The sequence below is a fragment of the Diabrotica virgifera genome, chromosome 2 (genome assembly GCF_917563875.1).
Source record: "Diabrotica virgifera virgifera chromosome 2, PGI_DIABVI_V3a".
Lineage (NCBI taxonomy): Eukaryota > Metazoa > Arthropoda > Insecta > Coleoptera > Chrysomelidae > Diabrotica > Diabrotica virgifera.
In genome coordinates this window covers 807,167-825,490 of record NC_065444.1, presented here as the reverse complement: position 1 = coordinate 825,490, position 18,324 = coordinate 807,167, and the positions used below count along the sequence as shown (strand labels likewise).

Genomic DNA, 18,324 nt, shown 5'->3' with positions numbered 1-18,324 from the left:
ATTCATAGTGTAACGTAGTTCATTTTACTGGTAAAAATATTACCAGCGTAACTAACTTAATAACATAGTAGCTAAGTTATTATATAACACATTTTTCAAAAATTAAATTAGAAACTAACCTGAGAAGGCTGCAAGGTACTGACGGAATTTCGCAGGTCTATCATTGGAGGGTTCCTGTAAAGACCAAAAACCATGTCAAAATTATATAAAGATTTAGTGTCAGCTTCTAGTAATTTGAGATTAATAAAAAACAGAGTCATATTCTGCTCTTAAGGCCAGGCCAGTACCTTTGATTTTGGCACTTAATGACACACATATTATGTTTAATTTTTTTGATCTATTTATTTTCCTTATTACCTCTAATTCCTTGTTTATAAAGTTCGACTATTTCGATTTTTATGGCTTGATTATACGTAACGAGTACAGTGGTTAGACAGCAAAACTGTTACTAGGCCGAGACAGTGGTGAGAGCGAGAGATGGTTTATATGTATTTGGCAATTTTTGAATTTGCAGGCGAGTCTGTTCAGGTTTGCTTCACAAAAACAAGGAGTAGTGTATTTATGGATCGTAAAGCTAACATTAACAATATCAAACGGCTTATACCACTGCTTATACAAGAATTGACGGATATATTGTGAAAAGGAGATAAGCGTCTTTGGACTATAGACAATGGATTTTAAGAAGACCAAATCTCGTTGCTCCCGATTTCTTCGATTCGTTGGTTTTTTTTATTTCTTGTCTATATGTCGAATTTAAATTTTTTATTTTATATGACTTCTTGAGTTTTAAAACCAACAATATTTATTTCTTCTATAATCGATACATATGCTGTATCACGGTTTTGTTTATTTTTATACTCCAAAGATTTGAAATTTGATAAGCACGGGTGTGACTTATCTATAGAATTGAACTAAACTTTATTGTCCTACCTAAGTTCCATTTGTTAGCTATTTTTGAGAATCACAAGTCACATTGATTAACACAAGATGTCTCCTCTGATGAAGTGGTAATATGCACAGTTACACAGCGAGTATTGTTTACACATACTGAGTGGATTGGCGAGTATAAGATTGAAGGGTGGGAGGTCCAGGACTCGGCCTAGTAAATAGAACAAGATCCGAGTGACTGTCTCGCCATATAATTGGGTCGAGTGCTCGGCCAAGTACTCGTTAGTATGTTTATACCAAACGAGCACTCGGCCGAGAACACTGTCTCGCTACAATACTCGTTACGTGTAATCAAGGTTTTAGTTACTCTCCATCTGATGTATCTCTTTGTAAGCCTCTCAGTATTAAGTACTTTTTACTGGCATACTTCTTTAGTTAATTCTATTTTCTCCATTTTTTGTTTCATGATTGCCATTTCCTTTTTCAATTTTCATTTTCTTGCATTAACTCGTTCCCTTGTAGTTTACATTTATTATTCTCCTTCCTTATCTCTGTCATTTCCCCTACTACATTTCCCATCATATTTTTATATTCTCAAATTCCGTATTTTTCCTTTTGTTATCACCTACTAGTTGCCTCAATAATTCCATTCTGGTTATTTGTTTCATTTGTTTTTGATTTTATCTCATCTGGTGTTCACTGTATTCTTATACTTCTGCCACATATTTCTTCTGGCTTAGAATAGAATGGAAATATGCTTTATTGTCATGAAAAATTTAACAATTTTATAGACAAAGCTTACAAGAATCATAAATAAGAACAATAACAAATAACAAATACAATTTACTAAAATGATATAAATCGTCTATAAAAATAAAAATAATGAAGAGAAACAAAAAAAAAACAGTAACAATCTATTGCAAAATTTAAAAAAAAATTTGCAAATTTCATATTCTACCTTAAGAAATTTAATAAGTTAAGTTAAGCTGCTGCATATGACACTCAAATATAGATTAAGATTATACTTATAAATAAGAATACTGTACTTTCTTAGTTATTGGTTAAGAAACTCTGCTGTTGAATAATATGGTCTTTCAGATAAATAGGCTTTAGTCATTTTACGGAACTTTGGGAAAGATGTTGCAGATTTAAGTTGTAGAGGGAGATGGTTGTAAAGTTTTTTTGCAGAATATAATATAGATTTCTTTACTAACTCACTGGACGGGATCGGTAAATAGATGTCAAAGGTAGAATTTCTGGTGGAATAGTCATGTCTAGGTCTTGCTGGAAAGACATGTAGATGTTTACGAATTAAGCAAACAGTTTCTAAAATATATAAAGAAGGTAGTGTTAGAATCCTGTGATCTTTGAAGTAGCTTCTGCAATGTGTTGTTCTTCTGAGGCCAAACAGATATCTTATTGCTCTTTTTTGTAATTTAAAAATAACATCAGTTTGAGCAGCCGTACCAGAACCCCAAAAAGGGAGACCATATCGAAGATGTGACTCGAACAAAGAAAAATATGTTATTTTGGAAGAGGCTAAATTCATTTCCTTCGAAACAAATCTTATTGCAAAGCAAGCTGAGGATAGTTTCTTGCTTAACACATCAATATGAAGGGACCATTTCAGATTGCTATCTAAAAAAATACCAAGAAACTTTACAGAATCAACGATACTGATCTGGCTGTTATGAAGAGGTAAGGGTTGAAGAGCTCCTTTATAGGACAATGCTACTGTTTTATCTACGTTAAAAGAGAGTAAATTTGAATCGGACCAAGATTTTATTGTAAGTAGATCAGAACTTATAGTAGCATGAAGGGTTGCGATATTTGAGTTGCTCCAAGTGATACTTATATCATCAGCAAAAAGAAAAACTTTTCCATCGATTTTTAAGCTAGTGATGTCATTAATAAAGATAAGGAAAAGTAGAGGACCCAATACTGAACCTTGTGGTACCCCACATACAACATTTTTGAGACTAGAGTCTGTATCATTTGCTCTAACCAGTTGTTTCCTATTATCCAAGTAAGATTGAAACCAGTTCGAAGAAATACCTCGAATTCCGTAGAAATCTAGTTTTTTTATCAAAATGTCGTGATTCACACAATCAAAAGCTTTGGCATAATCACAAAAAACAGTGGCAGTGTGCAGATTATTGTTTAATGCTTGATAAACCTCATGTAGTACAGAAAACATGGCATCTGTGGTACATTTATTATTTAAAAAGCCGAACTGATTTTGTGATAAAATATTGTTATCAACGAGAAAGGACATAAGTCGGGCTTTTATGAGTCTCTCAATAATTTTTGAGAGTACCGGTAGTAATGCAATAGGTCTATTGGGACCGTGCAAGTTCGGCAAAGCGACCCCTATTTCTACGCTCTATACTAAAATTCGCACTTTTAATTATATTGGCCAATTATATTAGTCCTGGTTACTAGATAATTGTCAAGGCCATAGTCCAAAAAATAATAAGAAGAAAAAATAAGATTCAGGTTATGTTATGAAAACGTCAACAATTGTATGTAGTAAATAAAATTAGTTATTAAAATGCAGTACTGCAAGCAAAATAAAATTAATTAAATTTACCTTTATATAATAATTGCATATCATATCAATATTGTGGAGCAGTATATAATTTTTCTGCTTCATTGACAGAAGGTATGAAATATACGTCAATTTGACAATTTCAATTGACAATATGAATTATTTAAGATAGTTGCAATATTTCTCCGCGACTCGCGCAGGGTCGTTTCTCGTTTCCCCTTCCAAGTACTTGCACACCGCTAATAATTGCAGGCATTTGATTTTTCACCACCCTTATGAAGAGGAATAATGATGGCCGTCTTTAGGCACTCTGGAAATTTACCTTTCTCAAAAGAATCATTAATTAGAGAGATAAGGACTCCCAACACACTGTCTGGGAGATTTGAGAAAATTTTTATGGATAGTCCATCGGTACTACAGGAAGATTTGCTTTTGATATTATTGATTGTCTGAATCAGTTCAGATTTATCAACCGGTCTTATAAAGAATGAATTCGAGACCTTTCCTGAATTAGGGAGATAGGAAATGGGATCTTGTTGTGACACAATAGTTGATGTTATATTTTTACTCACATTAACAAAGTATTCATTTAGATTTTCTGGGTCTGGAAGGGAAAATGTTTGAGCTGTGTGAGTTTTATTACGAAGATCGTTTATTATGGACCAAGTTTCTTTTGCAACACTTTTAGAGCTTCTCAGACGATTTTGGTAGTACAATTTTTTAGCTGATTTTATAAGTTTTAAATAGATTGCCCTGTACTTGGTGATATATTCAGTAACAGAGACGTTGGTAGTAAATTTCTTGATGTACAGTAGTGAACGCATATTTTTGGCTGATATGCGGACACCTTTGGTAGTCCAGGGTTTGTGATGTTTTGGCTTAATTGTGATTAAAGGAAATGCTTTATTAAAGATACAGACAAGCTTATTCAAAAAGTCACTGAAATTATTATCGACGTTCATAGAAGGAAAGGGCCACTCAGAGGTTAAGCATAAATTTTGGAATTTACGAAAATTCCGAGCGGAAAAAATCCTGCCTAAACGTCGAGTTTTCGAAGAGTGCTTGCTAAAGATGTTAAACTTCGTATAAACCGCTTCATGATCAGATAGTCCCGCATTAACAGTTGTAGCGCAGACATCACGGGGTGAGAAGTCTGAGACAATATAATCAATTATGGTAGATGAAGTTTTTGTAATCCTTGTAGGAGAATCAATGTGCATTGTTAGACCATACGATTCAAATATGTTGACTAGGGATATTTGTGTAGCACAAGCAGCAGCATAATTAATGTTAAAGTCCCCGCATAAAATTTTTCTGCTTTTATGGGGCAGGTCATCTAACAAATTAAGCAGGTTCTGAAAAAATAGTTCCACAGAAGAGTCAGGTGATCTATAAATGCAAATAATATAAAGATTAAAGTTCTTACTGTAAACTAAGGAAAACTCAAAGAATGCTTCGCTTAATAGAAGCTTATCTTTTGCTTCCTTTTAGCATCTATTATCGTCACTGTCTGACATGCTTTACTTCCATTTTTTTTAATATTAATAGCATTAATAATAAATAATCATTTTGTACTACCAATGAATAAATATAGTTATATTTTTAGAGAGCTGACTAAATATTGTTGCTTGAATATTATTCTCTTGCTTTTTCTACAATCCAAAATACAGTACAACCTGCACATCCGGACCTGTCATATCCGGACCTCCCCATATCCGGACGGTTCTGCCGTCCTCATCTACCAAGATCTACCGAGAAAGGCAGTCCTGCTGTTGGACAACGTACCCTCTCATCCCGATCCAAAAAACTAAAAGATGGCGAAATAACGTCTCTTTTTTTCTCCCAAATGTGACATCCCTCTGTCAGCCTATGGATCAAGGTATTATAGAATCTATAAAACATCTATCGACGAAAGTTATTGACAGCGTTGACTATAAAAGAAGTGGTCCTGATATCCCGATTTTTTCATATCCAGATCGGTCTGTCGCCACATTCATCCGGATATGGCAGGTTTTACTGTAATCTCAAATACCTATACTTTATTTTACATTGGCTTTACATTTTATTCACAAAACTTTACACAAAATAAAATTGTAAGTTGTCGTACATTGAGCTATCTGAAAGGCCAAGCTGAGTGTAGTTTACATTTCGAAATTATGAATGTATATTCATACCCTCAACAATTTTAAATAAACATATTAAACGACCAGTTAATATTCTGTTGAATATTAACAATGTTGATAACACTGTCTACGTAAATACAAGCCATTAAATTAAAAATGAAAGAATGTATTTTTCTTCCCATTGTTTGTAGAATGTTTTTTCTTTCTTTTCATGTTTAGAATGATTAAAAATGCTGCGATTTTGTGTTTATTTATAGATGTGTTCATCATAACATAACGAGATAAAATAAAGACTTTGCAAAGACAATACAGAATGGAAGTGTTGAGGATGGGCTTACAACTGATATGAAAATGAAAATTATAGACATTTAATGTTACACATTTAATGTAGTTTAGTAATCATAATAAGCTAGCTATTCTTGCAGTTATAGTGTAAAAAAGTAAATACTTCTTCTTCTTCTTCTTATAGTGCCTATCCATTCCGGATGTTGGCGATCATCATGGCTATCTTGACATTGTTTACCACAGCGTGGAACAGTTCAGTGGTAATCATGTTATACCACTTTTGTAAATTTTGAAGCCAGGAAATGCGTCTTCTTCCCTGTCCGCTTGTACCATTTAGGGGAGTGCAATTAGAACGAAAACATGCATTGTTTCGGAAAAATTCAAACAAGCTTATATTTTTCTAAAACTTTTTTTGTTAGTTTATATACATGTTAAAGTAAAAAGTTCTACTCGCGGATTTGGCGACTAATTGTTTATTAATTGTTTAAACAATAACAATTGTTTTGTATTAATAATTTTAAAAATATCGTTAAATTCATCATTTTACTTTGATCAAATATGTTTCTATTTTGTTTTTGATTATACTGAATCCGAATATGGCATTGCAATTTGAAAATTCTTATACAGAAGCTCTTATACAGTATGTCTGCGTAGCTAGGAACCACATGGAAAACTATTTTATTATCAATTTTACGAAGAAAAGTTATTTTTCATAAAATGCTCTGGATAGTCAAAAATCTACTACTCAACCATCAGATATCAAATTTTATCAATTTTATACGAGTTATGTCAAAAATATGAATTTCGTTAAAGAGTAAAGTACCTTTATATTTCAGAATATCAAAAAATGCTTTTATGAAAAGTTGTTTGAAATTAAAAACTATGTTTAAATATACAATTACATTATTCTAATCGTAAAATTTTTTTCAATTTTTTCTCAAATTACGGATACTCATCATCGTTTTATTACAATTATGATAACTATTTTACTATCACTTTTACGAAAAAAAGTTAATCTTCATAAAATGCTCTCCCTGGTCTAAAATCCAAGATACAACCATCAGATATTAAACTTTTTAATTTTATACAAAGTATGTAAAAAATATGAATTTTACTTAAGAGTTAAGTGCCTTTATTATTCACAATATTTTAATTAGAAGGATATACCTAATTAAACACTAAAACAAATTTTTTAATTCCAAACAACTTTTCTTAATAACAATTTTCGATATTGTGAAATTTAACGATACTTTACTCTTGAGTGAAATTCATATTTTTTGACATACCTCGTATAAAATTCATTAAATTTGATATTTATTAAAAATATATCGACTCAAGCTAAAATTACAGTTTTTAATTCAATTATTCAGCCACATTTTGAGTACTGCGCAACTATATTGTATATGTTTAATTTAAATAAACTCAATCAACTACAAAAACTACAAAATTGTGGCATGTGAATTATATTGAAAACAAATCGACTTACACCTGTATCATATATGCTACAGGTTTTAAGTTGGTTCACAATTGAAGAGAAACTGTATTATTATACAATGATTTTGGTTTATAAAATACTTAATAATGTAGCTCCAGATTACTTTAAGCAGTTTATAGTGTACAATAAAAATGTGCATGATTATTCTACAAGAAATATGGGGAATATTTACATAGCAAAAACAAATTATAGAATGACGATGAACTCATTAGTATTCAGGGGTTTTAATGAGTTTAACGCTCTACCGGGTGAATTAAAAAATACGATGTCATCAGGGGAGTCATTTGATAGGGGGCAGGGGGGCATTTGCCCCCCTGACCCTGAAAATTACTGAAATTTACAAAAAATAGATCAATTTTGTATTATGTTTGCATATACATGTATTATAATGCTTGCCCCCCCCTATCAAAATTTCAAATGACGCTCCTGGATGTCACTAAAATCTTTTAAAACCAAACTTAAGCTGTATATTAGAAACAAGTGATGTAATACTTTATTACGTTAATTTTATGAGTGGGTATTGTATGGTATTATATGTTGTAAAATTTATTTAAAGTTTGTTTCAATTTCATTTGATGTTGCTTAGTTATATTCGATTTTATAAATTATTTGTAATATCTATTCTCTACATTGATTGTATATTAGGGTAACCTATTTAAATGAATAAATATCTATCTATCTATTTGATGATTGCATCTTAGATTATACAGGGTGTCCAGAAACTCTACCGACAAACGAAGACAGGAGATTCCTCAGATAATTTTAAGACAATTTAACCCAATTCACCTAGTCCGAAAATGCTTCTTAAGGGAGCTAGAGCTCTTTGAAGATGGCGCCATGAAGTTAGTTTTTCTTAAATAGCTCCAGAACGCTTCTATTTAGAAAATCGAAAATTAGTATGCACATTTACTTTTCAGAGATGCATCGATTCCATCCATTGCAAATTTCTAGTACCCGTCATAGGCGTCCGTTTTGGGTAGAGCAACCGGTATTTTATCGTATAACTTTTTTGTCCTTAACTTTTATGCATTTTTGACACCGGATTATTAAATTGTGAGGTATTCTAGTACTAAAAGGTACTCTTGCTTTAAGTCGGTAGGACACACCGTTTTCTAGAAAAATCGATTTGAAAGTTTTTCGTTTTTGGAATTTGAAAAAAAATTTAAAGAACTTTTCAACAAAAACGAAGTATTTTACCAACATAAAGTAACAGTAACTTTTAGTACTCGAATACCTCATAATTTAATAATCTAGTGTTAAAACTGCTCAAAAATTCAAGACAAAAAAGTTATGCTATAAAATAACTGTTGACCTACCCAAAACGGACGCCAATGACCAGTACTAGAAATTCGCAATTAATGAAATCAATTTATCTCTGGAATATAAATAAATGTACCAGTTTTCGTCTTTCTAAACAGTTTTTTTTTGAAATTTTTTTTTTTATTTAAAAAGCGAAAAATTTTCAAATCGATTTTTCTAGAAAACGGTGTGTCCTATCGATTTAAAACAGGAGTACCTTTTAGTACTAGAATACTTCACAATTTCATAATCCAGTGTCAGAAATGCATAAAAGTTAAAGATAAAAAAGTTATGCAATAAAATAACCGTTGCCCTACCCAAAACGGACGCCTATGATCGGTACTAGAAATTTGCAATGGATGGATTAGATTTATATCTTGTAGATAAATACGCGTACCAATTTTTGTTTTTCTAAATAGAAGCGTTCTGGAGGTATTTAAGAAAAACTAATTACAAGACGCCATCTTCAAAGAGCTCTAGCTCCCTTAGGAAGCATTTTCGGACTAAGTGAATTGGGTTAAATTATCTTAAAATTATCTGAAGAATCTCCTGTCTTCGTTTGTCGGTAGAGTTTCTGGACACCCTGTATACGATGAAGAGTATTTTATAAAGAATAACTTTTTTTCGTAAAACTGATAATAAAAAAGTTATCAATAGGTTCTAAGTTACGCAGACATATTGTATAAGAGCTAAAAAAAATTTTTTTTCTGAACATTTATTATTGTTGAAGTTTATTATTAAATGTATTTGAGGTAAATTTTCCAGAAAAAAGTTTTGATCACTTTATATAAACATTTTTTTAGCTGGTAATTTTCGGTTTTTGTATTACATTTTTGTTATCTTTCTTAATTTTCTCAAAAAGAAAGAGTTTATTTAATTTCTAAAGTAAAATAATTTAGTGCGTTTTAAAGATCACATCCTAGGCTTTAAAAAAACACTTATAAAACTGTAATAGATCTGTTCAAACTTGAGTAATACCGTCTTAAAGTGGTGGTAATTCTATAAAACTACGAAGATTTCAAAAATTAAATTTTTTAAGACGTCATATCCTTTGAAATTTTTGAGATTTTTTTGAATAAAACATCATTTAGTACGATGCTTGAAAGGTAAGTTGTACAAAATTGAGAGTTTTATAAGAAAAATTGTATTAGTTACACATTTTTAAATAATTTTTAAACAAAATTCATGTAAGGCTCACTTTCCGCCCCCACCGTACTTATGCCCATATATTTTATTTCTTTTTATTATAACCATAATATAGCTTAATTATTCTTCTTTTAGGTTCAGTTTGTAAAATTTCATTTGATCCATTAGTTAAAGAATTACATTAAAATAACTCAACCGTGCACTTCGCCGTACGCTAGTTTACAGTGCGCCAATGTTTGTGAGAAGGATGACTTCAGCGTTATAAATAAAAAATTATAGAAGATACAGATTTAATTTTAGAAAATTCTTTATATAAGGTTTTTTTGTAAAATTTTCTGAGTTTTTCAATGGTCAAGTCAGTTTTGTTCTAAAATTTATATTTTCGGAGTTATATGCACGAAAATTGGTGAGTGGTTAGAGGATATCTCAAGGAACAAAGATGACATGGTGCCAACTTGCGCTTTTACCCTGGGGGTGGATGCCACCCCTCCTCGGGGGTGAAAATTATTTTATAAAAAATAACCCCACAATTCGATAGAGCGACAAATTATAAGCAAAATTTGTTATTAAAATAAATCAAAACTTTTTGAGTTATTAAAGATCAAAGATTTTAATTTTTCGTGAGAAAAATGCATGTTTTTAACCGATTTTTCATAAATAACTCAAAAACTATAAGTTTTTACAAAACAGTTATTATTGTCAAAATTGAGACTAATAAAAAATCAAATAAATTACTTACTAGAAAAACCTTTCAATGTAAACTGAAAGTGAGTTATAGGTAATTGAATGTATATTTCTTTCGTCGAGTACCCAAATCTAAGTATTCAAGCTTAAATACCGGGAAAATGATGCATTTTATAACATAAACTTATTAAACATTTGTCAAAGCTCATTGAAATATCTATCAAATAAGTGCTCGAACAAGTTGATAGCATTAAAGTTTATGCACCAAAAATGTTTCAAAATGTATCTTTTAAAAAAATTTCTAAAAAATGTTATTGTTTTTTTGCAAATAACTCCGTTAAATTTTAAAGTAGCAAGTTCATCTAATAACTGGTTAAAATTTTATTCCAAGAGCTATTAAAAAACGTCAAAATAGTCATTTATACCTCTTACTTTTTTAAAAATAAAAGGTTAAATGGCCCCGGTTACATGGTTCTCGCAGCAAAATTGAAATTTTAAACGTTTCTATCTCGGTTATTTTTTACTCTACGAAAATAGTAAAATGGGTAAAGTATTTGTTACAGAAAAAACTAAAATTTAGTTATTTATCATTTTTTACGTATATTGAGCATTTTTGGAGTTATTATCAAAAGAAAATGAAAAGTACGATAATTCTAAAAATTCTGATTTTTTTAAATTATACCTTTTTTTTCAAAAATATGCATTCTAAACCGGTCAAATTTGTTGAAATAATTAACTATGATAACATAAAGAAATTCTTGTGAGGATTACTACAAATTTTAATTTTTGCGGAAATGGCGTATGTTTAGTTTTTAACTTTTTCCTAAAAAAATCGAAAGGGTTCTCTTATTTTCATCATAACTTGCTTAATTTTGATGCTATTAACTTCTACTGAAGCTCATTTGATAGGTATTCCGAAGTACTTTGACAAGTGCTTAACAAGTATATTCTACAAAATGCATCGTTTTCCCGTTATGTAAGCTTGAATACTTAGATTTGAGTACTCGTCGAAAAAAATATGCATTCAATTACCCATAACTCACTTTAAAATAACAGTTTAGTTCTTTAAGTAGGAAGTGTATTAAATTTTTTATTATCTTTAATTTTGGTAATAATAGCTTTTTTGCAAAAGCTTATAGTTTTTGAGTAATACGTGAAAAACAGCTTTAAAACATGCATTTTTTTTAAGAAAAAATAAAATCTTTGATATTTAATAACCCAAAAAGTATTGATTTATGTTAATAACTTTATATAACAAATTTTGCTTAGAAGTTGCCCCTCTATCGATTTCTAGTATTATTTTTAATAAAAAATTTCACCCCCGAGAAGGGGTGGCAACCACCCCCAGGGTAAAAGCGCAAGTTAACATCATATCACCTTTGTTCCTTGAAGTATCTTCTAACTACTTACCAATTTTCATGAAAATCGATGAAGGTTCAACGAAATCGGAGGTGAAAACCTTCAGTGACTCCACTATAATCTATCAGCAGGTATTGTTCAAAAATGTTTTGACGTAGACAACGTCATTTCAATTACAACTAATATTGTTAATATTATTCGTTCAAGAGGATTAAATCATCGTGCATTCATAGCATATTTGGAAGAGTTAGAGACAAAACATAGTGATAGTCTTATAGATACCACAGTCATATTAAGTATAGAAAAGGTTCTTAAAAGGTGCTGTTAGTTAGGAGGGGAAATTGTTATATTTTTAGATATGAAAAAATGCGACAAATTTGCTAAATTTATGTTTTGAACGCAAAATGAAACTTTTTAAATGAAACTCGAACTATTCAAAATTATTCATTGATCATATATTATAAAAAAGAAAGAATTAGTTCAATAATTTCCCTCATGAAAATTATTAAATAATGTACCAGAAAATAAATTTAAAATTTATAAAGAAAAATTTGTAATTTGCTGACAGAATTTGAAAATTGTTTCAAAGATTTTGAACATATATAATTTTCCTTATCACTTCTAAGAAATAATTTTTTAATTCAAATTGATTCCGTACCAGTCTACATTAAACTAGAAAGTATAGATTAATTTGTATATTTTTGCAATACAAGCCATTAAGCCAAATTTCGGACCAATGCTGCACTATACGGGTACCGCCACGGCCGGCACCCGTTTCGTGTTATTTTGTTATGAATCTTTATAGCGGTCGGATTTGTTTTAGTTCATTCAGATAAAGTCATTTATGCTCTCTGATGATAGCTTAGGAGCTTGAAACCGGGTAAGGTGTTTATGACACTCTCTGATTGAATTAAAATATAAGACGTTTGTAGTTTTCGTTTTACAACAAAACTATTATTTTTGAAAGTACATAACTTCAAGACTACTGTCTAAAAATTTCAGTTTGACCAAAGTAAAATTACCGGAAATACTGAATTCTTAATATCTCCACCTTCGACTCGCTTTGCAGCAGCTTGAGCGTAGTGAGAAACATTCAACAGTTGTTCCCTTCTCATTTGTAAATTATTCCGCGATTCAAAAACATTTTCCAGTGTGCATCACTTTACGATTTGACAGACAAAAAAGTTCCAGTTTTCTCAAAACTGCTTTCCAAACTAAAACCAATTCAACTAAAAATCTAACTGAAAAGCTACTTGACAGATCCACCTGAAATTTATCATATATTTCCTTTAGACATTTCGTGAGGTAAAGCTGTCGAGATATTTTTTGTTTTATGCTTATTTTTTGTTTAACAATACTAAATATGTTGATTTGCACACTTTTTTACAAAAAAAATAGTTATTTTGGCTTCTGAGTGATTTCAAAAACTCAAAAATCGTCATAAAAACACACCAATAATAATTTTCTGTGAATAAAATTCACAAAAATATGCTTAAAATATTGATTTCAAACCATACCCCCCTTAAACAAAATTAATAAAAAGTTGAAAATTCGAACATGTTAAGGTAACAAATATTGCGGCCCTCGGTAATAGACCAAAATATTTTCTGGCCCTTACTAAAAAAAAGTTTGCCCATCCCTGCTTTAGAGAGTTGCTAAATGAAGAACACCAGAGGAGAGACAGTGGATGAGCGATTACAGATGAGAATGTAATACAGTGGAACCTCGATTATCCGTCTCTCCATTAACCGTCACCTCTGTTAACCGTCAGGGTACATACAAACGTTGTATTGATTACATAAGCAAAAATTTTTTAATGAAAAAAAAGTTAAGTTGATTTGTGATGAGGACACAAACGGCTATCCATTGCTGACAGATAAAGAAATCGTTGAAATGGCAACAAAGGCGGACCAAACAGATTCGGAAGCTGACACAGACTTGGAATTTGACTGTAGATATGTTGATGAACCTATTGTAACTGTCATATGTCGTAGAAGAAGAATTTATTCAAAAATTAGGTAACCCTAATATACAGTTACAATTGAGATATTTTATAATATGTATATACAATAAATATATGTAATAATAAAAATAAAACAAAAAACAAAAAAAAACACTTAAAATATTCCATTACAATACAAGCATTAAAAATACTACATTACCCAAAATATTACATTAAACTACACGCAGTTAAAAAACACATTTAGAAGCCACATGAGACATTAAATACGATTTGCAACATAATTCTTTAAATTTTTCCTATACATGTTCATTGAGGTCTTCAACTTGAGTTCTGTTGGCAACTTATTGAAATTATCAAAACCCTTATAGAGAAGTGAGTTCATAGCACCTGTTGTATTGGTTCTGCTGATGTAAATATTATTAGAATTTCTCGTAAAATAAGGGTGAATATCTGAATTGTAACTAACAAGATCGAGAAAATATTTAGGTGCCAATCCATGTACAATTTTAAAAATCAATATCATGATCAAATAAAAAAGACGTTGCGATACAGAAAACCACTGCAAAGTATTCAACATCAATGTGACAGGTGTTAATCTACTTGTACGTAAAATGATCCTCATTCCACGATTCTGTAATTTTTGTAATTTGGCTAGTTGGTTAAGATTTAAAAGATATAAGATGGATGCACAAAAATCAAAATGAGGTTGGATTATCGATTTATATACAGTGATCCTTGACTGAAGTGACAAATTCTTAGAAATTCTTGTAAAGAAATACAATTTTTTTGTGAGTTTTTTACACGTATACTCGAGATGCTTGTCGAATGATAGAGTATTATCTAATTGAAAACCAAGATATTTAATTTGTGTCACTAGTTCAATTGGTTCCCCATCAATGTTTAACATTATATTGTTAGTATTAAGACTTCTGTACTTAAATTTAGATGTAACTATTATGGCTTTTGTCTTACTTACGTTTAATTTAAGTTTATTAAGTTTTGAGTATTTAGACACTGAACATAAAACGTGATTCATTTTGTCAACCGCCCCTTCAATAGAACTATCGCTACAAGCCAAAAGGGTATCATCAGCGAAAAGGTTAATAAATTCACAGTCCACAAACAAATTTATATCATTTAAATATAATATAAAAAGCAATGGTCCAAGTACACTACCCAGCGGTACACCAACGTTATTACTGACAGTTTCGGATAATACATCAGAGATTTTTACTCTTTGCTTCCTGTCAGTTAAGAAGTTCCTTAGCCAATTCAGAACAGCTCCATTAATGCCATAGGTTTTTAGCTTATCCAATAAAATGTATCTATCAATCGTTTCAAACGCTCGTTTAAGATCTAAAAAAACTGCAACTGTATAATTATTTCTATCTATTTCTTGTTTAAATTTACATATTGAGAGTTGAACAGCCGCTTCACATGAATGATTCTTATGAAAACCGGATTGATGATTAATTAAAATATGGTTCAAATCTATGTGATCAAGAATTTGCTCATATACAACCGTTTCCAATACTTTCTCCAAAGCCGGTAACATGTTGATAGGTCTAAATTCGCTCGACTTCATAGTATTTGTCACTTTAGGGATAGGAACAACTGTACTTATTTTTAAGTCAGATGGAACAATGCCACCATCTAGGGAAGTATTAATTAAATTTAAAATAACATGACCTATGGTTTCAATTACTTCTTTAATCATTTTACTACAAAGAACTGACAAAGATTTGCGTAAATAATCTAGAGAAGCTGCATCGCATATGCAATAATTCATCGAGTGGTATTCTCAACAAGAAGAAGCCAATAAAATAGATTGTATGATCTTATGCCGATTAAGAAATTCAGCCGTCGCAAAATGTGAAGCATTAGAACAGTAAAACAAACAAGGATTTCAGAATATTTTAAATTGATTCAATTGTACGAACACAAATCCCTCTTATATTGTCAAACAAAACATACAAATAAAATTTGAGAGTTATACCTACTATGAATTTTTAATTTTTTTTAATGTTCTGTTAACAGTCTTTTCAGTTATCCGTCATACCCTTGGTCCGGTGCCCTGACGGATAATCGAGGTTCTACTGTACCGGGAAATGTGAAGAAAAGAGGTTGTCAAGGCATTAAATAGAACGAAGAATGATAAGACAGTAGGACCTATTGGAATACCTGTGGAGATTTGGAAGGCCTAGGAGAGGAAAGGGTTAATATTTTCTGGCAACTGATGAGTAAGATATATGAGAAATAAAGGATGCCCAATATAAAGAGAGAGAGTGAAATTGTATCATTGTAAAGATAAAGACAAGGAGATGTAGAGGAAAACCAAGGAGATGGAAGCACTGTGTGTTGCATTGGGGACCTGAAGGAGAAAGGTTTATTTAGGTGAAAAAGACACCATGGACAGAAATGAGTGTCCAAGAAGAGTAACGAACAGGGATCCTTCAAAAGGAAAAAGATGAGGAAAAAGAATATAGTTTCTAATATTTCTACTTGCTAAGTTGTTTATGCTAAAACTGCTGTGTCAACTACTTAGATAATACATTGTACTTTGTAATCTTTTTATATTTCTACCTCGCATGTTCTTTATATTATGCTAATTAATAAGTAACATGGGTTTTAGCACAAATGTACAGAAAAAGCTCTAAAACGTATTTAAAAAGAGGGAAACTATTATACAATAACAATCAATGGTATGCCAATTTAAAATATTGGTAAAATAGTACTTAAATTGTTTTTTAATTGGTGAATACAGACAACCTAAAATCTAATAATACATAAATATCAATAATTACCGTAGATTCATAGCCAGATTCCTGTACTATACTAGAATGGGCAGTATTGTCTATTAAAGAATATCTGTCTTGATTCATAATTCTTGTAGCCTATATTAATATCTGCGAAATAACAACCCTTTCTTTTAAAAATTCAATTTGTTGTTTATTATCAGCTGAATGACGTTTACATTTTGACTTTGATTAATCGTTTATATCGTGCTGCCACCTGTTACATAAAATCGAAGCTCGATTTTTTTGTAAAGTTTGTCGCGGATGTTGATCAAAAATGTTATCTGAGTTTATGTAATTATCACTTAAATGCCAATTACTGGCTCTGATTAAATAATTGGCGTGTTAATGGGAAAATATTGGATAAATAAACAATAATCAACAGACTATTCCGAATAACAAACGATAAATAAATTCAGTCAAAATTATTGTTAAAACCTAGTAGGCTGCCTAGCTCTAGTTAGGACAATTGAGGAATAAAATATTTAAAAGGATTATTGATATTTTTTCTTAAATAATATCCTATAGCCCAATAAATGACCGTTTTGGAGTGTAATTTCCAGGGGCAACTCCGAATTGTATGAAAATTTGGATTTAGGTTCTACTTACCCTCCACTTCAAAGTTGAATTTGTGCCGTTGGTTGCTTTTACTTGGGGGGTGACATTTACCCCTTATCGGGGGGTGAAAAACGCGTGTTTAAAATACGGCCGGAAATGGATAAATTGACTTATTTTAAGCACCTTTTGTTCTATAAAGTTTTTTACCTAAGTCAATACTTTTCGAGTTATTCGCGATTTAAAATGTTGATTTTTCGACAAAAAAACTACGTTTTCAGACCGTTTTTTCCAAATAACTCAAAAAGTAAATATTTTATCGAAAAAAATATTTTTAGCAAAAGTGTAGCCTATAAAAAACGAAAAAAATGGTGTACCAGTAAAGTCTACAAATTGAGTAGAAGCAAAGTTGTAGCTCATGAAAAATACGTTATTATTCGTCTAATTCCAAATCGAATAATTCAACGCCAAATCACCGAAGAAAAAAGCGTTTTTCGGGAAAACTTTATTAACATTTTTAAAGTATCGAAAAAAAGCTTATTATTTGTTTTTTACAAAAGTTTACAGCATCAGAATCAGAAATAAACGAGTTACACTGAAAAAAAAGTTGGGCTCTTTTTTTTGGTAAAAAAAATCGTGAAAACCTCCCTCTATTTAGCACCCTAAATGAAATTAATCGTTTGGCTTTCCCATCTATTTTAACTGTATGTGTATTGTTTACATGATCTGTAATAAGTTTGATTGGTTTGAAGTGCATATTTTTGAAAACATTTGGTTTTATAGTAAAAAAAAAATTTCTAAAAATTTATGAAAAATTTCATTTTTTCAAAATAACTTAAAAAAAAGTATTAGTGATCTTAAAGGTATAAAAATCTTAAAGAGTAAAAAAATGTAGGTTTTGCTATTATAATTATGCTAATTTCATTTTGTTTCTTAGTAAGACAAAAATTGGTTAAGATATGAATGTTCAAAATTTGCATACACTCATGATTAGTGACCCATTCAAGCTTTCTCAATTATAACCCTTTCAAAAATAAACACTTTTAACTGGTGAGACTGACAGATCATATTAAAAATAGATAGGTAAGTAGATTGTTTGTAAAGCGGTAGCGATTAATTTCATTTGGGGAGCTAAACACGGCGAGATTTTCATGATTTTTTACAAAAAAAAGAGGGCCAACTTT

General features: G+C 30.6%; 1 protein-coding gene across 3 annotated transcripts in view; it reads right to left on the bottom strand.

The window, feature by feature from the left end:
* Positions 1 to 16,789, bottom strand: part of LOC114337532 (facilitated trehalose transporter Tret1-2 homolog) — a 337,833-nt gene extending 321,044 nt beyond the window's left edge. For all 3 annotated transcript variants that reach the window (XR_007696336.1, XR_007696335.1, XM_028287997.2), the window contains exons 1-2: positions 16,595 to 16,789; positions 120 to 174 (exon numbers count right to left, since the gene is read on the bottom strand). Coding sequence is in view for 1 of the 3 variants with exons in the window: in XM_028287997.2 (XP_028143798.2) it covers positions 120 to 174; positions 16,595 to 16,672 (133 nt within the window). In the remaining 2 variants the exon portion in view is untranslated. The remainder of the gene's footprint in view (positions 1 to 119; positions 175 to 16,594) is intronic.
* Between the last annotated feature and the right edge of the window lie 1,535 nt (positions 16,790 to 18,324).